The sequence below is a fragment of the Thunnus maccoyii genome, chromosome 3 (genome assembly GCF_910596095.1).
Source record: "Thunnus maccoyii chromosome 3, fThuMac1.1, whole genome shotgun sequence".
In the NCBI taxonomy this organism is placed as follows: Eukaryota; Metazoa; Chordata; class Actinopteri; order Scombriformes; family Scombridae; genus Thunnus; species Thunnus maccoyii.
The window spans coordinates 19817293-19839167 of NC_056535.1; the positions used below are offsets into that span (position 1 = coordinate 19817293).

At 40.9% G+C, this 21875-nt stretch overlaps 2 protein-coding genes across 3 annotated transcripts in view; both read left to right on the forward strand.

Annotated features, from left to right (window-relative positions):
- sema3fa (sema domain, immunoglobulin domain (Ig), short basic domain, secreted, (semaphorin) 3Fa) overlaps positions 1 to 15379 on the forward strand; it is a 47865-nt gene extending 32486 nt beyond the window's left edge. Inside the window, exons 6-19 of one of the 2 annotated variants that reach the window (XM_042405502.1) lie at positions 1258 to 1347; positions 2400 to 2493; positions 3831 to 3950; positions 5266 to 5405; positions 6330 to 6444; positions 10429 to 10498; positions 11327 to 11471; positions 11582 to 11804; positions 12115 to 12203; positions 12330 to 12371; positions 12525 to 12682; positions 12855 to 12937; positions 13160 to 13293; positions 13932 to 15379. In XM_042405502.1, coding sequence (XP_042261436.1) covers positions 1258 to 1347; positions 2400 to 2493; positions 3831 to 3950; positions 5266 to 5405; positions 6330 to 6444; positions 10429 to 10498; positions 11327 to 11471; positions 11582 to 11804; positions 12115 to 12203; positions 12330 to 12371; positions 12525 to 12682; positions 12855 to 12937; positions 13160 to 13293; positions 13932 to 14360 — 1932 coding nt within the window. In that variant the 3' untranslated portion in view covers positions 14361 to 15379. The remainder of the gene's footprint in view (positions 1 to 1257; positions 1348 to 2399; positions 2494 to 3830; positions 3951 to 5265; positions 5406 to 6329; positions 6445 to 10428; positions 10499 to 11326; positions 11472 to 11581; positions 11805 to 12114; positions 12204 to 12329; positions 12372 to 12524; positions 12683 to 12854; positions 12938 to 13159; positions 13294 to 13931) is intronic. The other variant, XM_042405503.1, reaches the window with a different exon arrangement.
- Positions 15380 to 17712: 2333 nt separating this feature from the next.
- Positions 17713 to 21464, forward strand: gnat1 (guanine nucleotide binding protein (G protein), alpha transducing activity polypeptide 1). The gene is made up of 9 exons (XM_042405504.1): positions 17713 to 17831; positions 18961 to 19003; positions 19094 to 19235; positions 19340 to 19497; positions 19587 to 19715; positions 19837 to 19966; positions 20065 to 20218; positions 20312 to 20528; positions 20624 to 21464. Exons 1-8 carry the CDS (start codon positions 17726 to 17728, stop codon positions 20500 to 20502), a joined length of 1053 nt encoding a protein of 350 aa, XP_042261438.1. The 5' UTR covers positions 17713 to 17725; the 3' UTR covers positions 20503 to 20528; positions 20624 to 21464.
- Positions 21465 to 21875: the final 411 nt, after the last annotated feature.

Sequence of the window (21875 nt, forward strand, 5' to 3'; positions counted from 1 at the left end):
TGCTCTCAAGATCTCCATTATTATTGCAAAATTGCTGTCGGTGAGGTACCTAACTGCCACCGCTCACAGACCGTTGAGGCACCAATCTTCTCTCACCACTGGGAATAGCACGTTGACAGTATATCTATAGCGAATACCGCCGTGTTCCCTCCTTGTAGTCCTCCCTCCCCCCTCACCTGTTTATACACAGCAGAGCCTGTGGTCTGTCTTTCTGTCTGGCTGAGAGCCTCTGAAAGGCCATCATTACTGATGGAGTCTCTCATCCATCATCAGCCTTGTAGCTCACCCCTCCCTCCCACCCTCCGTCCCTTCCTTCATCCCTCCCTCGCTCCAGCACGATGGCCACGCAGAGCTGCAGCAGCTGCCGGCCGGGCTAGTCCACACACTTACATTCACTGCTCTGCCTGTTTAGTCTCACTGTTCAAATGGGAGGGTTCAGATTTCAATGTAAAGGTCAGTCCGCCTCTTGTCATTCAGCTTCTCCCCTAAGGCCCAAAAGCTATGTTACTTCACGCTGTAAAGATTTTCCCCAGTAAGTGTGGATGTAAATAGAAACCGTTCGTTCGGATATTCTTCCACTTGTTACACGAAGGGCTTCACACATTTTTAGTCCTCAATAAACTCTCAACTTTCCCCTTTAACTGCAGACTTTTTCCTTATAACTGCATCACTTTTTGTGCCTTTTTGCTGCTGTTTCAGAGCTTCCTTTGCAGTTTCTGTCAACTTGTCAAGTTCAACATCAAATTTCTACAGATTTTGGAAAAATAATGTTTAGTTTAGGAGTTTTCTTGTTGAAGGTTGAAGATTGATAATAATGATCTTACTCTGTGAAACACTCTCTTTGATATTACAATAATTGTTAAAACTTGTCTATTGGTCACTTTATTAGACATTACTGGATGTACTGTAATGCATTTTATTGTATTTCCTCTTCTGTTTTCTTTCCTGGCACTGCATGTTTTCTGCATGGAGTTTGCAGCTGTGTTTGCATGATGATGAGTCTAATCCAACATGGTTACTAAATGTCTTCAGTCTACTTTGACCTTCACTTTGATCTACCTACATTTTCTCTTTTTTTTTTTAGAATTCTTCGTCTTCGCCAAGTCTACTTTTTGCCTGTGGTCATTCTTTTTGCACTTTCCTTTTTTTTTTACTTATCTCTTTATGTCATGGTCATCGTCAGGTTAATTTCACTTTGTTCTGGGCTGTCGAATGTCGGTAATGAGGTGGCCCAATGTGCCATGTCTCTGTTTTTAGGGGTCCCACTACCTACAGGCACCCCAAACTGGAGGGAGAACAAGTCGAGCAGCAGACTACAGTACTACATCAGAGCCTTTGGAGGCGAAGGTGGGCTGAAGGGAGTTTTGTAAAAGGCTCTTAAGTTTGATGCCCACCTGGAGAACATTTCCAGTCTCAGTTGGAGTAGGGATAACATGGCTTTAAAAATATATATCTTGGGTTATTAAGGTGGCTAACTGAAATGCCGAGTCTTCAAACAACTCTACTGCCAAAATGTTCAACATGAATGTGGAAAACATGCTTCCTCCAGTAACACCCAGCACAAAAGAGTGCTTTGTAAATGTACTATTCTCATGCCAGTGGAGACTTAAATGCCTGCTTTCTGTTTTTCTTTTAAGAATACAATATGAAAATCTTTCAGTCAAAAGTTGTTATCACCTTGAGGTTGATTTATAGGTGTTTATACAGTTTTTTGGGGTTTTTTTTTTCAAATCACCGCCAAATCATCATATTTTGGAGTCATACTATATCTTGTTACAAAAAAAAATATTCACGAGTGGGTTACAAATGCAGCTTTGACATTATTCTACTTTGCCGTACATATTTCCCACCTGTCATCAACCAGCTTTGAAGTACCCGACAAAATTCCATGTAGACACATACCCAGTGTTGACACAGATGTTCAAGATGTCCTCTTGCACTGTGGAATAATGAATTCTTCTACGAGCCACTAACATTACAGGCATGGTGGATGAGTTTTGGATTGCTCTCAGCATTTTCCTCCACCTCTCCATCTCACTGATAACTGGCTATGTGAGCTTTTTGTTCCCCTCAGCAGATCCAATAGTGCTGTGAGAGGGTGTGTTGTTCGCCTCACACCTCGTCATTGTTACCCTGTCTCCAAACTGATCACATTATTAGTTTGATTCTAATGTCGCATTTAAAACTGCCTTAACAACTAAGTATACTCAAAGTGCCTTGTACGTGCTGCATTCAAGGAATAACCCCACAACTCCCCCCAACCCCACACACACACACACACACACACACACACATGCATACACACACACACACACACACACATATATAAATCTGTTACCAAATGAGAAAGAAAAGTAAGATGTTATTAATAATGTTTTCCTAATTCTTTACTGTAACAGGAATACATTTTCCGTCTTGAACCTGGTAAAGTGGATTCTGGGAAAGGAAAATGTCCTTATGACCCCAAACTTAACAGCGTCTCTGCTTTGATCAGTAAGTGCCTGCTTTTTTTTTTTTTTTTCCCTTCATACAACATGTACGGACAGCTTTAAATATCTATCTGTGGAAAACAAAAGAGATCTGTCATACAGTGTGTCTTTAGTTTCCAGTCTGCATGCCCCAAAGGATTATTTGTTACCACATACAGTACTCTCTGTAAAATTCCAAAATATTAATTTCAAATATATCCTTTTTATAAGGAAAATAAAGTTTTCCACATAAAGAAAATCTTTAAAACACTTCAACTCCTCATCATATACAAGATCACACCACTGCACTATATAGCTGTAATTTTATTAATGTATCCACTTCTGCGGTCAGTCTGTTGTGTGCCCTCTCTTGTCAGTGGGTGGTCTTTTTGTTTGTCAGTGACCTCCTGCCCTGTGTGTGCGTGTGTGTGCATGTGTGTGTGCGTGTGTGTGTGTGTGAAGGAGACAGAGACCTCTTTTGCTACGCCATGTCAGCTCAATACCAGCTGACCCGAGCAAAATTGTAACACCAAGAAAATCAGCTCCAGGTTGTCTTACATAACTGGAAAAGCAGTGAAATACCACGCGGACACAACAGAAGAAGCTGGAATTCCCCTTTTCTTTACACTTACTACTTAAACTGCCATCTCTCACTTTACCTCCTTAAAATTTCACTATAGGAGAATACTATTCTCTAGTACAATAGCCAGTGCAGACTCAGTTTTAACTTCTTCATGCATGGAAAATGGTGCAGGCTTTGCATCAGGAAGTATCTGTTATCAGACATGATGTCTTAGGTTTTACCCATCTAATTTTTATTTTAAAAATTTGAATTGATTATTGCACTAACAGGCCTGATGGGGGCACTATACTGAAGGCCTAATATTATGCTTTGGTTGACCACTAACCTCTACACCATGGCTCCAGCTGAAACTAAATTGACTGTGTAAATCCAGCTGTCCTTTCAAATTACACTGATTGCCCTCATAAGAATGATGAGTATGAAGTATGATTGCAATATAATTATGAGGTCAACATTTTTAACCTGAACGTGACATTTCAGACACCTCTGAACTGATGAGTGATTGAGTATGATGTATTTTGGCACTGTTTCTTTGTAAGACATTATAATCATCACAGAGAGTGAAATTTTCTAACGACTACAGCTGCTCTACGTGCTATTCATGTGATTTAGATTAGATTTGAGGGACGATGATGCAACTTTTTAACAACTAGCCAAAGATGTATTTGGATCAGACTAGTAGACGACGTGTTCTTTACCTTTAAGCTGATTTTTTTTTTTTTTCATCTGTCATGACTTCACCTCCACAACACCCTTCCTTCTCTCTCTGTGACTGACAGATGGAGAGCTGTATGCAGGAGTCTACATTGACTTCATGGGAACAGACTCTGCTATCTTCCGTACACTAGGGAAGCAGACAGCCATGAGGACTGATCAGTACAACTCCAGATGGTTAAATGGTAATGTCTCAACTCACGGCTCGTTCTGCAGCCACCACAATTTATTTCCAGACCTTTAATTTCTTTAATTTATTCCTCAGTTCCTGAAGTTCATTGCTGTAAAGTCTCCATATGTAGCGTCGACGCCACTGTGCGCATCGTCCACTACTGGAGTCTTCTAGGAATTAGATTGTTGATCTTTCCAGTCTGCTCCACATGACCCAGTGATCATTTAACTCAAAGCATAAAATGCCCAACACTAATTGTTGACTGCATGCCTGCAGAGCCTGACAGCGAGGTCAGTAGTGGGGGGAAATTACTGAATGTCAATAATGACTCAGAGTAGCCTCCGCTCTCTAATGAACCATGATTGTCACAGAATTATAAATGCTGGTTGGATGCTTTTGGTTGATGTTGCCAAATCAATCACGATCTCCCCCAGCGTTCCTGGCTCCCAGATTTTCCTCTGACCCTGTTGCCCTGACAACAGTCCCCTGATAGTGGTATACTGAATCAGGACACCTGAGTCCTGCTAATCAGCCATGTGGAATCCCTCGGATATTTCCCCTCCCCCATTACATGGTTCCTGGTCACCCCCCCCCCCTCCTTCTGGTTTTGGTTTGTCCCCATTTGGGACCCTGGTTGGGCACAGCGGGGAGGGGCACCCTCTGTTGCGTGTCCAGTGGTGACCCAGTAAGTCAGCCAGTGGGAGCACACTGTGATGCCATATTGAGCCTTGTCACTAGGAAGAAATAAAGAGCTGGTTTTAGGACCGTTGAGTACTGTTTTGGGCTCCAGGCAGCTATTATTCATGTTGTAGCAGGAAGAATTTTCAATAGACCTCTTTCTCATTCAGTTTCTCTGTCAGAGTTTAAATGATGTCTGGGCCCGAATCTTAATGCCCTTCACAACATGTCTGTGATGGATCTGAGCCACAAGGGCGTAAAATTCAACATGTGAAAGAACTTAAAATCAATAAAGTAAGATAAAGGTTTATATGTACCTATGAAACTTTCCTTTTACTTTGATTATTTGAGAATTATCACGTCTAAGCTGAGAATCCTCACAGCATGGGTGGTTGTTTTTTCTTAGTTGGATGGATAATGTTATTGATTTCCTCCTGCAGACTCTCTGAAAGTCTGCAGAAAGTCAGCTTGTAGCCCCTTGCAGACTTGATGAATTGTGGGTTTGAATAGCTCTGGGCACTCACAGATTTCCTGGTATACGCGCCTTTGAAATGTGGTGAAGTCTGAACATTTGGGTGTAGCCTATATTGTAGAACAACACGTACTGCAAGGCTGGTAATACTTCTTCTGTCTTTTTAACTCAACTACAGATCCCACATTCATCCACGCACACCTCATCCCAGACAGCGCCGAGAAGAATGATGACAAGCTCTACTTCTTCTTCCGCGAGAAAGCCTCTGAGATGGGCCAGAGTCCCATGACCCAGTCCAGGATAGGGCGGATCTGCCTGGTGAGTTATCACACCAGTCCAGCAAACCTCATGTTGATCATCACGACTGAAAGTTTTATACATCTCCGTAATGGTTAGTTATAGCCCCGTTGCCCGTTCCTTAGTCTCTTAGAGGCCCAGAAAGGAAGTCCTCCATGATCATCAGTAATTGCTGTACTGTAACACACCAATTACCAGTCAGAAAACAAAATCGTTGCTGTTTGCCTTTACAGCTAAGTTTGGAAAGAATTCTGTTATTTTTGTTCCTCCAGATGAAGTGTTTGAGCGGTAGAGTTTACTTTAGTCCGCATCTGTATACATGCCTAGACATCTGTACAAAGCCAGAGCTATGTTTACTCAGTGATGTAGTGCTGTGGCCTGGAGTGTTGTTTTTCACCAAAAACAGTCAAATAATGATTATGTTTCCCAAACTTTCAAAACATCCCTACATGGACAAACTGTCCCCAGAGACTCTCCTGTGTTTGTAGAATACTTGCCTAAAGTATGATTTGAACAGAATATGTTATACAATGTAAAAAAAAAAAAAAAAAGCTTTTCTATCTGTGTCTGAAGGATATTAAAACATGTTGCCCTTTCACCGAATTCTTCCCCACTCCATGTTACAGGAGATAAAGATAGACACAAAATGTATTTCTTCCAGTGCTGCAAATCTTTTGGACTCTGTAAAATGTGTTGAGTTCCAGCCCATGAATCATTTTCCCAAGGCTTGATTCTTTACCTCACTAGTAGTCAGAAGTTGGCTGACCTCCCGTGTAGATGGGCCAAGCTGAAACACAGAGCTGATCTTTATTCATACAGGCCCAATAACAACACACCCAGTACAGTTAGTTTGAACCCTTTTCTGAAACGCTGCCAGTCAGACGTTGGTTGGACTCGTCCCGTTGAGGTAGATTCACAACTACTGTGTGTGACTTTGACTTACAGAATGACGACGGTGGACACTGCTGTCTGGTCAACAAGTGGAGCACGTTTCTGAAGGCCCGTCTCATCTGCTCAGTCCCCGGAGCTGACGGCATTGAGACGCACTTTGATGAACTAAGTGAGTTTGAATTATTATTTCCCTCTTTAAGATTCTCTATTTATGACCCTTTCAGAGCATCTACGGTGCTTTCTTTCATCTCTGGACAACATACGCCCCGTCTCCTCGCCAAGTGTGTCCCACATCCACCACCTGTTGATGATTTACACTCTGCTCAGCTTGTTCTAAAAGTTTGCACATTTTAAAACCGAGAGGAATAACACTTATTTTTCCTCACAGAGACAAACGGCAACAATCTGTCTAAAATACTTACAATGTGCTTTTACAGATTGTTTCCCCTGACTCAGGAAAGATTTAATCCATCTGCTTAGAGTTAGTGTTAGGCACATAATGAATATGTCCTGACAGAAAAACTGGCAGGGGAAAGTGAGAATTCTTACGTGACAGTGTAACCACGACAATGCAAAACAAAGGTCTCCAGATGGACTTCTTGTTGACAGATTCAGTAACAACTTTCCCATTTGTAGAGTTCGCCTCACATTTTGCCCTCCATTTGCTTTGCATACTTTCACCATGATGTTACAGTCTTAGGGCCTACAGTGTTAATCCACATGTACTCAGATTTTGCTGCAGTGTGTGGGGCCAACAGCTTACTGTACTGTAGGGACACACACACACACACTCGGCACTTAACACGTCTCTGCATATGTACAGCAATGCTGGGAAGATTAAGGTATCACAGACTCATACATGTTAAGCTTGACATGTATCTTCCTTTGAACATCAACATGGCTCCTGTAGGTAACGTCCTTACTGTAAGGCTGTGATCATTCTGCTTTCAAGCACCAGCCACAGGATCAGCAGAGAATTTGTACTTTTATAGAAAAAAAAAAAAAAAGCAAGAGATAGAAAATCAAATACACACACGCATACAGAGTAATCAAAATAATGAGCAGCTGGGATCAGTCCGACCCCCTGTGGATCATCCCCGGCCTGTCCGTTATTCACATGACTGACAGGATTAAGGAGGGATTTGTAGTATCCTTGAAATTGTAATGACTGGTTGTATGAGCAGCAAATCTTTCACTACTTTTCACTGATTTTTGCTAAATTTGAGAAGAAAAACATTTTCTAACTTACAAATGAAACTCAAAATTTACACAAAATATCTCATGATAGAAAGACAGTGTGCATACTAATTTCAGCTGCAAGATAAAACTTACGTTACCTTGAGTCCATCTTGCCAGTCCAGCTGACGAGATGGACTCAAGTTAAACTCAATACTGTCGTATCAAGTTTTTAAGTCTTCTGTGTGGAAGCTTTCTAATTAAATGGTAAAAACAAAGCAATACACAAAACAAAGGCTACCTTCTGTGAAGAAAAAGCCTTTGGGCACCAAGTCACTGTGTCGTGAGCCATGTAATGAAAAACTGAATTTGGAGTAACAACAAAAAAAAGAACTTTTCTGACATATGGTGAGCATTTTGTGTCATTGCACACCTTTCCTGTCCAAACTGTCATGTTGGGACATGATTAACCTCATAAGTTTCATATTTAATTCACAAAAATGTGGGCAAAGTGTCAGAAAAATGCTTTTCATTCAAAGTGTAGCTATGATACTATAATTATCTTAAAATTAACCCAAAATAACATAATTAAATGCAGCATGTGATCTACATGATCCTGAAACACAAAGCTAATCTGAAAAAACGAGGGCTGACATTGACAGACATGAGCCTTCATTTCCTGTTAAAAATTGCACTCAAACACACCGCATAGACTACAGATGATGGCCAACAACATGCACATTCAGTATGTATGACAGTATTAAATAATTCACGCAGTGATTGTGCATCAAACACAACTATGAACTGAATGTGTAGTAACATCTTATTCCTGCTGTGATGAAGCTTTGCAAATTGCAAATGTATGTTCTGCATTAAGAGCACTCAGTGTCAGTGACGTTGCAGCATTTTTAGTCGTCTGTCCACAGCGCAGCAGCAGGTCATTGTAGTCTCAGTGCAGATGAGCACTCATGGTGAGGTCATTGTGAGTCCTGAGGTACAGCGGAACATCCCACAGCGCTGCGGTCAGCCATCCCACAACCACAGAGCGTCTGGTAGAAATGTATTCTGTCTCCAGCTCCACTGGTCCTTATGGAGCCCAACAGAGGCATCAGAGTGATTGTATGAGGACTCTGGGGAGAGAGCGGAGTAGATTCAGATGGTGAGGTAGAGTCGAGACTAACAGAGGAGAAAGCGTTCAGTGTTTTAGAGGAGGAAAGGAGGATTATAAAGACAGGAGGAAAGAGACGCACAGACACAAGAGAGACAAAAATGTCTGCCAGACAATAATGAGAATGACTGTGTAGGCGATAAAGTTTTATTGCCTCTCTGAATTGTAATTATGGAGTGAAACATTGTTTTCTCATTGAATTATTTTTCATGCCACTGTAGTCCACCACCACCCCCCTCTGTTACTTTTCTGTAGATGGAGAAACTATTTTTGCTTTTGCTTTTCTGTTTGTTTTTTCTGTTATATCTGTATTTTTTCTGAGTGGACATATTTCAAAGTGTAGGTCCCTTGAAATGATTATTAAGGAAATAACAATATACTATCTATAGTCATTTGACAGTCCTCCTTGCAACATCCACATTCTCTTTTATTTTACTTTTTAAAACACCTTATTTATCCCCACTTGCTTGTGTTCTTTCTGCGCTCACAGCAGTCAGTGATGTGTCTCTGCTAATGTGATGCTGAGAATGCCTCAAAGCCTCCGTCTGATCTGACACATCAGAAACAAAAGTTAGAGTGACGCAACTTGTTCCAGTTCTCTGCTGATTTATTTCTTTTCTCTTTTTCGCTGCGCTCATTCTGTAGCCAGGAGGTCTGTCAAACTGGCGTCAGATGGGTTATGAATTTCTACTTTGTTTGCCAAAAGTTAATTTTTCCTTTTAGTGCACAGCCATTACCTGTCATTTTCATACCTTGGCATGAAACTCATTATCAAAGTTGAGTTTGTTGATTTTGCATATTTGCAGAGTCAGAAATGATGTTTCTGTACAAGTCATGTGGATTTAAGCTTCCTCCTGTTTACTTTGTGCGTGTTAGAAAACGCCAAGGGCACAAGGATCAAACAATGTGTTATTGGATTTCATCCCCAATTCCACATGCATAATTGTGGCTTAACATTTGGTTATTTTACATGCTGCTTCATTCAGGTGAGATCTGAGAGATAAATCAGTGAGGGCGGCTCTACATTCTTGCTGTGGTGTGTCAGATTAATGCCTCGCCTCTTATTTTATAGATAACCATGAAAAAGATCTTAAAATGGGTTATAAAGGAGAGGATAGGATGTCATTCTTTTTCACTGTTATCAGTATTTTCCAGTTGCCCTTCTCTGTTCAAGGCCATTTAAAACAAAACTCGTTTCCCATTGATACAAAAGATTAAATGGACCTTTGTGTTCAACTGTGGGTGCCGTGTTATTCTACTCAACCTGTCTACTAAATTTATTTCAGTTTTCTTCCTTATTGTTTTTCCTTGCACTTTTCTCTCATTAAGCCATCAGAGGATATGTAGGGTTCGCAATTGCCTCAACCCCAAAGTCATTGGATGCATATGGCTCCTATTAAAGCCATGTTTCACCAGAGATCTCTATTTCACTTCTATTCCCCGCTGAGACTCAGGAACTGTAGTTTCAGTGTCGGAAGACTTTGGATTGAGGATCTCATAGAGGCTCTGGTAACCACGAGCTCTACAGTGAAAGAGAAATTCTCCCTTAACTCTCCCTCCCTAAGAAGCAAAAAGTCTCCATATGTCACAATTACAATAACTTTGGGTTGGAACCAAGTGGAATCTGGGAACTAATTAAGCCTTTAGATGGTTTGATACGAGACACAGACACTAATATTTACTTAATATACCATGTTTTCTTTGTCTGACCATTCATCATTTGGTAGTCAATGTGCTCCTGTAGAAAGGCTGCCTATTCATGGTTTATTACTGTGACTAATCACTCTAAATTATTTCTTTCCCTATTAGGGGATGTGTATATCCAGCCAACTCAAGACACAAAGAATCCTGTCATCTATGGAGTCTTCTCAGTTTCAGGGTAAGTGTCTGACAGCTTTCTCAAACTCTACAACTTTTATGCAGTTGGGAGGGAAAGGTGTATTTTGGTTTCTCCCTGTAGTTTTTTATTCATTTCTCACTCAGCCTGAAGGTGTCAGCTCTCTCTGATATTGAAATGCTGTGTTGCGTATGGCCTGTCAGTTACAGGCTACAAAGACAAAACTAGGCAGCGAATCTGGAGCCCAGAGGGAGTCGTGCTCCTCTGAGAGACTGACTGAGTCCTATAGTTCCACAAAGGTCAGGTTTGATAGCAAGTTGTCATTTCCAAACACATAGCATTAAAAATTCATCAGAAAACACAACCAACCAGACATGTAAATTGAGATTCTGGCTGCACACAAGGCAGGGAGAGGTGCGCACTGAGTCACAATAAACATGTCTTGATTAATGTATTTGAGAAACAAATACTGTTATTGTTTCCATCCTCTCCTCGGGCATCAGGCGCGTTTAAACCCAGCTGATAAAAACACTTGCAGTGCTAATGATAGAGGCCCATGACAGGAGTTACAAACATAGTACACCCACCACATGGCAGCGAGAGCCTGTGCTCTGGCGATTCTCTGCAGTACGTGGGTGTTTGTATGTCAGTGTGTCAGACAGCTTGACTCTAGTTGAGTCGGTTTGAGAGTGTATTTGTGCGTCATAATGTTTTACTGCGTTCCTGTAAGAGGCAGGCTGAGTACGTGGGAAGGAAGTAGATCCTACCAGTCGCAGAGAGTGCCCGCAGTAATTATCTCAGGGAGTGAGTTCATCTGTATCTTCTAGCGGCTGTCTCTGTATTCACGCTTTCTCTCCTGTCCTCCTCAAGATCCGTGTTTAAAGGCTCGGCAGTGTGTGTCTACTCCATGGCCGACATCCGTATGGTCTTCAATGGCCCCTTTGCCCACAAAGAAGGGCCCAACTACCAGTGGGTGGCTTACACTGGAAAGATCCCCTACCCCCGACCTGGCACTGTGAGTTATAAACATTAAAAAATAAATAAAATTTCATCTTTTTACTGCAGAGGTATTTGGTAAATTGCACAAGAGTAGGATTAACAGTTAAATCTCTTATTTGTTAACAGTGTCCTGGCGGCACTTTCACCCCCAACATGAAATCCACAAAGGATTACCCAGATGAGGTTATCAACTTCATGAGAAACCATCCTACCATGTACAATGCCGTATACCCAGTGCACAAGCACCCCCTGGTGGTCAGAACCAACGTGGACTATGAGTTCACCACAATTGCAGTGGACCAAGTGACAGCTGCTGACGGGAGCTATGAGGTGCTCTTCCTGGGCACAGGTCAGTACTCCAAGGCTTAAACTCACATTATATGATGATTGTCCACTAATATAATAGTCATATCAATGTGCAGTTTGAATTTTATTGTCAAGTATAAGAGAGGATTCACAAACAAGCAATGGATCTGTCTTTGCCTCTCAATCATAAATTGATCAGATTGAATGATTCCTCAAATCATTTCTCTGTTTAAGACATTTTAAAGGAAGGAAGAAATAAATGCAACCTCTCTTGGAAATTAGGGTCAAAGGTCAATAACTTAAAAGGTAAACAGAGCCGGGGGTTACACTTTCTTCTCTCTTGTGTCTCTCAGATCGGGGGACAGTTCAGAAAGTGATTGTCTTGCCTAGAGATGACCTGCAGACCGAGGAGCTGGTTTTGGAGGAAGTGGAGGTCTTTAAGGTCAGTCGCCTCACCATACAGTAGTCTATTCACCCATCCTCTCTGTCTATACCATTCAACCTTTATGTGTATTCTTTTTGTCATATGAGACAAAAATGAAAGCTGTTGTTACTCGTTTCACCGCAGGTTCCCACTCCAATTACCACCATGAAGATTTCATCCAAACGGGTAAGTTAGCCTGGAACAACTTAGACTAATAGAATACATTATAGCAAAGACACCAATTATACAGTATGATGTCTCATAATCATAAAAAAAATTAAGGTATTACTATTTGATATCTATTTTTTATGTACTAATCTTTACCCGTTTCTTCTATAGCAACAACTGTATGTAGGATCAGTCTTGGGTGTGACCAACCTGGCTATTCATCGCTGTGATGTGTACGGGGAGGCCTGTGCTGACTGCTGTCTGGCCAGGGACCCGTACTGCGCCTGGGATGGCAAATCCTGCTCCAGATACTCAGCCTCACAGAAGAGGTGAGTATCAAGATAGTATACGCAGGCAGACATGCATGGGTACAGTCTGAGTATCAGTATGTGTACACACAAATATGTAAATTAGGTATTCTTACATGTGGATTGCTTACTTTTAGTTCATGTGATGTTTTTTTTTTTGTCTTGAAGTTAAGCTCTTTATTTTCGACTGTTGATCTGACCCCTCTAGGCGTAGCCGTCGGCAGGATGTAAAGTACGGCAACCCAATCCGCCAGTGCAGAGGCTATAACTCTAATGGTGAGCATTGAGCACATGTAGTACACCCAAGCCCATCAAATATTCTGCCAGTAGGGTGGAAATAAGAAGATTATTGAAATGATGTGTCAGTCTCAGATTTCAGTTTAGTTTGTAAGGTTTGTTATTGCAATGAATTTCTTACCTACTTCTTTTGTTTATGTAGTTAAATTTTTTTTTTCTTAGCAGTAACACATCATTTGTATTTTACTGATTGTTTTACAGCCAATAAGAATACGCTGGAGACAGTTCAGTATGGGGTGGAGGGTAGCACAACATTCCTGGAGTGCCAGGCCAGGTCTCCTCATGTGTCTCTCAAATGGCACCTTCAGAGAGAAAACAGTGACCGGAGGAAAGAGGTGAGCAAAGCTTTTACTGTAAGGCAGTTGTTTCTCCTCACCATTTGGATCTGTCTTTATAATCACATCCATGGAACAACAAGTAATGTGTGAATTTATGAGTGTCATTTGAAAAACATTTTACATTTAAAGCAGCTACAATTAATTGATCACATGACTACTTATATGTGACAAGTTGCCCCCTCAAAGAGATACATCATCCAAACATCCAGTTCCCAGAGCTTTATAGCAACTTTGAAGCCATTGTTTTGGTTTTATTGCCCCCAACTTTAATGTTTGTTTCACTCTCACTGCTCTTATCGTTTCCAGCAGCAACAGGCAGCTGTTTTCGGCAAGTAGACAAAATTAGCAACTAGCTGGTGAACATATTGGAGCATTTAGCAGCTCAAGCACCAGATACCTCCCTCAGCAGAGGGTGGAGACCAAAGCAGAGTAAAAAGAGAGTGAATATTGGACTTATATTAATCAGGTGGATCGAAACATGACTCCAAATGAATGCTATAATGTTGCTGCATATCTGCTGCATGTCTTAATAAGCAACTGTATCTCACAAGCTCTGTGAACCTATCCTTTAAAAACCATAAAGTTATAATAAGTTAATAAAATTGTCTTCTTCACTGTCCTCCTGTTCCTTCCAGATTCGCTCAGAGGGACGCATCCTGAAAACAGAACAAGGCCTTTTGATCCGCTCCTTGCAGTCGTCTGACAGCGGCATCTACCAGTGCACGTCCACTGAGAAGAACTTCAAACACACGCTCGTCAAACTGCAGCTCGTGGTCCTTTCCAGCCGCACGGTTAACAACGTGTTGGTGGAGACCGGCAGCCCCGCCCTCCCTCCACTGCAATCCAGCGCCTGGACTCCGAGTGCCGGCCAGTATAAGGACCTGCTGACCATCCTGAGCCAGCCAGAGATGGGCCTGATCAACCAGTACTGTCAGGATTACTGGCAGCTTGGAGACGGCAACCTCGGGGACAACAAAGCCAAAAGCCTGAAGGAGCTGAAAGAACAGAAGAAGCCCCGCAACCGTCGGCATCATGATGAGCAAACAACTCCTGCTGAGACATGAGGAGCTGGACAGACACCCTATAAAACACCCCCAGTCTACCTTTTCACACCACCTCCTAAACACTGCAACCCTCCATTTTGAGGAATGACTCCAGTCAAATCATAGAAAATTATCATAAAGGACAAGACTGATACTGCAACCAAAAGCAACAGCGTCAAACAGTTTCTATGTAACTGTTGGAAAAAAAACACAATATTTATTGTAGGTTGTAAAAAGTAATTCTTTGTACCTATCTAGAAAACATGTTTTTTTTTTGTGAATAGGTAAATCTGTGCAAATATTGTTGTTATTATAATATTATTGTTAGTGTTATTGTTTATTACAATGTGTTATTATGTTGAAAATATCTTTATGTTTGGTGTTTTTAAGAAACAGCAAAAATAACCCAGATGGGACATTGGGAGTATCCACACATGGATAAGGACTGACGGTATTCAGACCATGTTGGATCTCTTGACTGCTGGCAGTATTCAGTCTCTTAGCCAGAAGTTGGGTCACTGGTTCAGTGAAATTCTCGAACTTCCCTAAACTTCCTCACTAGAACTCTCTACTGTATATCAGTTTTTTTTTACTGCAAGATATAAGCTGTTGAAAGATGACAAAAATGGCATTTCATGGGACATGCAAGGATGACAGAAATGCCCACAGACTGCAGCTGTGACAACATGTCATGGTCGTCCAGTCATATGTGAACGAACGAAAGGCCCTTTGGGGCAGGTCAAGAAATCTCTCCTTTCATGATTGCGGTCCAGCCTGGCCTCGAGTAAAGATGTTACATTACCCGCCCAAATTCTTCCAAAATCATTTGCTGCCAAGTGTTTGTTTTGTTTCTATGTGAATGTCACATCTCAATGTTGTATCCTTAACAAACGTGAACTTTGTGATAAGCTGTTTTTTGGGGGGTAAAGGGTCTTTTAACAACACGAAAGCTGAAAATAACATTGCCTTCTCTTTTCTCTTGTTGGAGATAAGAAATTCCAGCAGGCAGCTATATGTGAGTTTGTGACCGTTTGTGATTTTAAAAAAATATATATTAGAGACAAAGCACCTTTTGTTGCCAAATTGGTGATCTTGATAAACAGTAAATACTTAACATGTATCTGTGGCATATGCAGTATATTCATCTAGGGGAGAACATACAGGATTTTTTTTTTTTAGCTCTCAAGTTCATCTTGGAGTACAGATCAAAAGTTTGCATTCCTGCCAGTTTCATGCTAAATATTGGTTTCTCTAAGTAAATATTGTGTTTGGCCATGTAATCAGACTACACTTTGATTAGATTACAGCGACAGCAACTTTTTTGTCAATCTAGTTCAGAACCATTCTGCTATCATACAGTACGTGCCACAGACTTCATATAAAACTGTTTGTACTGAGCAACTTCCATACAGTAGAAAATGCCACAAGTACAACCACTAACAAGCTGATCACCACCAAACCTGATGAGAAACCTGTACCAAAATCTTCAGAAGGTGGCTTCTCATTGTGCATGGCATGTACAGTGTATGTATATGGTATTTGTCTAAAATGCTACGTTGCTGTGGATGTCGGTGAATGTCTTTCTCGTTGTGGGACTATGGAAATACTATCAGTGCAAGAAAGAAAGTGCTCACACCTCTTAGGGTGGGAAATGCTGAAAGTACAGAAAGGTCAGATTGTAATTTTGAATCCTCTCTTTCTCTCTCTCTCTCTCTCTCTCTCTCTCTCTGTCTCTGTCTCTCTCTCTGTCTCTCTCTCTCTCTCTCTCTCTCTCTCTCTCTCTCTCTCTCTCTCTCTCTCCCTCTCTCTCTCTCTCTCTCTCTCTCTCTCTCTCACACTCACTCACGTCTCCTTTTTTTCTCTCTCTTGTTCTTGAAACTTTGCAAAACAAATTTGCATATATTTCAAACATGTACATGTTTTATTTTCTCTGTTTGGCAGACTTTGCTCTGGGTCGTTGAGGTAAAAGTAATGTATGATATAATGCACAGTTGATGTTATTGTAATGACTTGTAAAAATTACTATCTTTTCTTCCCCATCAATGTTGCTGACTAATAAATTAAAGCTCTATATTTTATAATAACAGAGGTTCTATTCTGTTTGCCAGTGGTGGGCACACGCATGTGCTCACTGATCTCAGTGCTTATTGTTTTACTGACACTGCAGAAGTGTTTTCATTCACAATCATGACTCGTGAAGCTTAAAGGACGGGTTCACTATTTTTCAAGTCTGTCTTAAAACAACAGTCAGGTGCCCATATGAACACTGACACATTTTACTTGGTGTAATCATTCCTCTTTTAAATACATTTTTGCACAGAAGGAGCCTGTGCATTGTAAGTGCATTATGAAAGGATCTTCTAATGGTCAGTACGAACAGGGGAATTGATTATGGCAAGAAACCCTTGTTTCAATGTTCATGGGTACCTGACAGCCTGAGAGCACAATAAAGTTAAACTGATTAAAAAAACTTAACTCACAGATCATTTTTCTTTAAGTGCTTTACATAAAAAAAGAGAAAAAGACAAGTGATAGCTATACTGTGTGTGTAGGAGAATGAAGCTCAATGGTCATGAACACACATACTGTACATGCATGCATACATAATTGAAAGTGAGAAGATTAGGATCCTTAACCATCTTCAGATTGAGGTCAATGAGATCTGTCAGGTGAAACCGCAAAGCTCTTTAAGAACTTCAGAGCTCATCCTTCAGACTGCAGTATCCTATAAGAAATATGAGTGTCTTACTGTACGTTTGGACCGGGAGTTGATGGTTTGGTTATTTATTTCAGTGACCCCAATTATCTTTTGTTGTACTGTGTGGACTAGGTACCAGTTCTTTTGTTTTAATGGAGACTGGAAAGTTGTTGTCCTTATAATGGACTTCTTTGCAGATAATATAACATTCCAGACCACAAGGTTCACATCAGATTTAACTTTTATTTTGGTCCTGATGTGGAGTCAAGGTAACCAACAAGCTATTTCACTCTACATGCTTCTCTTTTAAAGGCCCCTAAGAACGGCATAGAGAGATAAGCACTTGAGCCGATGTTCATCTTCCGCTGAGCACAGCAAAGTCCCCCTAAAGGTTAGATCACTCCTACACTGATGTATGTCTGCCTCTCCTCACACCTTTCCCTCTGCCCTAAAAGACTCCTGTCCTTGTCCTCCATTGGCCATCCCCAGTCAGGTGGGCAGAGGATGCCCGAAATCCTTTCCTAAGACAGGAAAATACTCAAACCTTCTCCAGTGTTTGCTGCAGGCAGTTGACGCATCAGCTGCGTAATTGTCGGCACCGGCCAGACTGTGGGCGATCAGCTAGGACCTACTTCCAATTTTTCCTGACACTTGGCTTAGCAGAGGGGCCCAAGCCGGGAAAAGTAGGATGGGGGCTGGAGCGAGCGCCGAGGAGAAACGCTCCAGAGAGCTGGAGAAGAAGCTGAAGGAAGATGCCGACAAGGATGCAAGAACCGTCAAGCTGCTGCTGCTAGGTAAAGTCAGTCAAGCTGGCTCATTGGGGGCTCAGATGTATTCGCTGGAAACCTCATCATCTGGTTACACATATTTAAGGGCCCCATAAGGCCCCATAGAGGTGATGAGGCTTCTCAGGTCCTATATGACAGATAGTTAACCCAGCTGTCTATATGGAGATCACTCTAAGTGCTGCATTAATCTGTTTTTTGTAAAAAGTTTGGTGATGAGAGGACAATGCATTCATACCAATACCTAGCCATTGTAATTTTAGTTATTTTGTCTCTCGTTTAGCTTCGATACACGTCACCTAAATTAGAACAAATTAATCTGAATAAATGTAAAATATTTACTTAATTGCATAATTTCAAGAGCCAGTGCTTTTATATTAACTGCGATGAAACTGAGCAACACGTCTGAGTGAAGTTAATTACCTGTGTCATTGAATTTCTAAGACACAATAATAATCACTCAAGCCAATCCCTTGTTAATCCTGAAACAACAGGTCCTCCAACACCGAAGGCTTAACGCTGAAGGACACAGATACTCTCCAGCCCAAATGTAAAAGAGCTAGTGGCTGCAGCATTCAAACACCAAAATCTAAATACATTATAGACAATATGTTGTTATCTGAGTGAGATAAAAAAAAATAGATTTATGAATTTAGGTGTACCTTTCTATTTGAGTACCAGCAAATTCTGTACACCAAATGTGTCTGTGCTATATATAACAATGATGAATTTGCTGCCGAGTACAAGACTATACTGTTATTATTGGGCATTTATCGTTCTGAATAACTGTCAGGTTGTTACAGATATTGTATCACATTGCAGCTTGATCCTCCTGACAATGTAGGTCAGGGATAGGAAAGTTCCCCCTGACATCAGCTTTGAACAAGATTAGATCTGAAGTAAGAAGCATTATGACCCATTTGGATCCTCTGTCTGATAAATGCCATGAGGACATCATTATTTTATTATACATGTTACTGAAACCCAAAACATAAGCACAAAAACAATAGTTAAGAATTATATTTCTCCCAAATCCTTCAAAAAAGATATAAAGAAATAAAAAAATAAACATTGGAATGAAGTTTTCCCTATTTTATGCAAATAACTACATTAAATATGTTTATCTTCTTTCATGTAGGTGCTGGAGAGTCAGGCAAAAGCACCATTGTCAAACAGATGAAGTAAGAACTTTTACTTTTCTCGTGAGTAATACCTCATTTCTTATCATACATGAGTGTAAATCACATAGTAATCATATTTTTCCTCAACAGAATTATCCACAAAGATGGTTACTCACTTGAAGAGTGCTTGGAGTTCATTACCATCATCTACAGCAACACCCTGCAGTCCATCATGGCCATTGTGAAGGCCATGTCCACACTCAATATCAACTACGGCCACGCTGATCAGCAGGTAATGACAGCTGGGACAGACTTCCATACACTTTGCTGGTATCACGTTCCTATATGCTACCAAGCATAACTTGTATGTGTCTGTTTGTGTCATCCTCCCTGCAGGACGATGCCAGGAAACTCATGCATCTTGCAGACACCATTGAAGAAGGCACCATGCCCAAAGAAATGTCAGACATCATTTTGCGCCTGTGGAAGGATTCTGGCATACAGGCGTGCTTTGACAGGGCCTCAGAATACCAACTCAACGACTCCGCTGGATAGTAAGAAATCACCCTCTGAAACCTCCAAACAAATTGTTACAAGGTCTTATATTAGTATTTGTTAATCAATTAATTTCATTGTCTTTCAGCTACCTGAATGACTTGGAGCGACTGATCCAGCCAGGCTATGTGCCCACTGAGCAAGATGTGCTGCGATCAAGAGTGAAGACCACTGGTATCATTGAGACCCAGTTTTCCTTCAAAGATCTCAATTTCAGGTGACAAAACATGAATCATTGCCCTATTTGAGGGCACCAATAACTCAACAGCATCAACAATGCTCCTATTGCATTGCCTAACAGCAATAATAAAGAAAATCCTGCTTCTGTCTCAATGCAGAATGTTTGATGTGGGTGGCCAGAGGTCAGAGAGAAAGAAATGGATTCATTGTTTCGAAGGTGTGACCTGTATCATCTTCATTGCTGCTTTGAGCGCCTACGACATGGTGCTGGTGGAGGATGATGAAGTGGTATGAAATTGAAATTACAAGTTATCTGCTTTACACTTAATATTCTGTACTATTTGTGTCTTATCCTTTTCATTGGGGCGCACTTTTTTTCCTTTCAGAATCGAATGCACGAGAGTCTGCACTTGTTCAACAGTATCTGCAACCACCGTTACTTTGCCACCACCTCCATTGTACTCTTCCTCAACAAGAAAGATGTGTTCACCGAGAAGATCAAGAAAGCTCATCTCAGCATGTGCTTCCCTGAATATGATGGTGAGGTTCTCACAGCACATAAATTGCAGCAGATTAACAGACTTTGGACAAACAAATTATATTTCTCCTTTATCTTGATATATTTTCATTAAGGCCCCAATACTTACGAGGATGCTGGTAACTACATCAAAATGCAGTTCTTGGACCTGAACCTGCGCCGAGACGTCAAAGAAATCTACTCTCACATGACCTGTGCCACAGACACAGAGAACGTCAAGTTTGTGTTTGACGCCGTAACCGACATCATCATCAAAGAAAATCTGAAAGACTGTGGTCTCTTCTAAGAGCCATGCTGAGAAACCCGAAGAAGGTGAGTAAAGTTTACAAAGAACTGTCATGACAATTACGACTAACTTTTGTACCAACTAACCGGTGTGACTTTTCTTTCTTTTCTTTTTTTTACAGGGTGCTGTTGTAGCCCTGTCACATTCCACAAATCCCTCCTCTATTCAAACTGTGACATCCACTGAGGACCCAAGATGAGAAACTGTCCCCCCAAACAGCCATTCTCAAATAGGCGAACGCAAAAAAAAAGAAAAAATCTATTTGTTGTGTTCAAAACTAAGTTGTAGCTTTGACCGAAAACTTTGGGTCAACTGAGACCAGAAGACAGCTCCTACGTCAGAAAATCCTGTGCAGATTTCAGATGAGTTGAATTTTAGTCAAGCTAACTTTTCTCTTGAGCCTCTTTGAACTCGTCTTTGGAGGGCTATGCAATCTGTAGTTAAGACATCAAAAGCTTCTGTCAGCATAAAGTGATTTTTTTCTCACATGTACTCGTGAATAGATGTCAAGGCTAACGCGCCGTTTGTATGCTCCAGTAACCGGTCAGTACAGCCAAAAAGCAAACAAGATGGCCTCACCACCTGCAAAAGCACTTCAACCTCTGTTAGAGATTTAATGAGAACTTGTCATTAGAAATGGTTTTTATGTACAGAAATGAATAACACCACATAAAAGCTGTGACATACAGTAGTACAAGCAGGTAATAGAAGTGAATTTTTAAGGAAAGTGTCATTGTTAGAAGATGTAACTTTTTGCAATAGTTGAAAAGGGCCAGTGTATATAATTAAACTGATTTCTATTGGACAGTTTGTGAAGTGTGGTGATACCATGTTGATCTGTAATACTGTTAAGTGGTAGATGTAATATACTTTAATTTATAAAAACCTTGTCTAAAAGTTAACGGGCCTCTGAGCCAATAATCCTGTACAGAAACCAATCATTGTAAACCTTGACTAACCTATTAAAGCTTCTGTAGAAAACTGAGTACTTTTCCATTTTTCACAAATAAAAAGCAACACAGCAATGTCTTGTTCATAATCTGTCATTTATTAATTTCACAGAATATTTTAGGTTGCTTTTCTAGTGTTATGAGCCCAGTGGATTGAACAGCCTTCACCTTTAATCTCAAACAGATTAAAGGAAGAGCTCAACATTTTGGGAAATATTCTTGCCAAGTTAGATGAGAAGATGGATACCACTGTCTGTACGGTAAATATGAAGCTACCACAAGTAGCCGGTTATCTTAACGGGGTAACAGCTAGGCTGGCTCTGTCCAAAGGTAATAAATCTGCTTACATGCACCTCTAAAATTCACTATGTAACATACAGTATCATATCTTGTTTGTTTAATCCTCAAGAAAGAAAGAGTCCG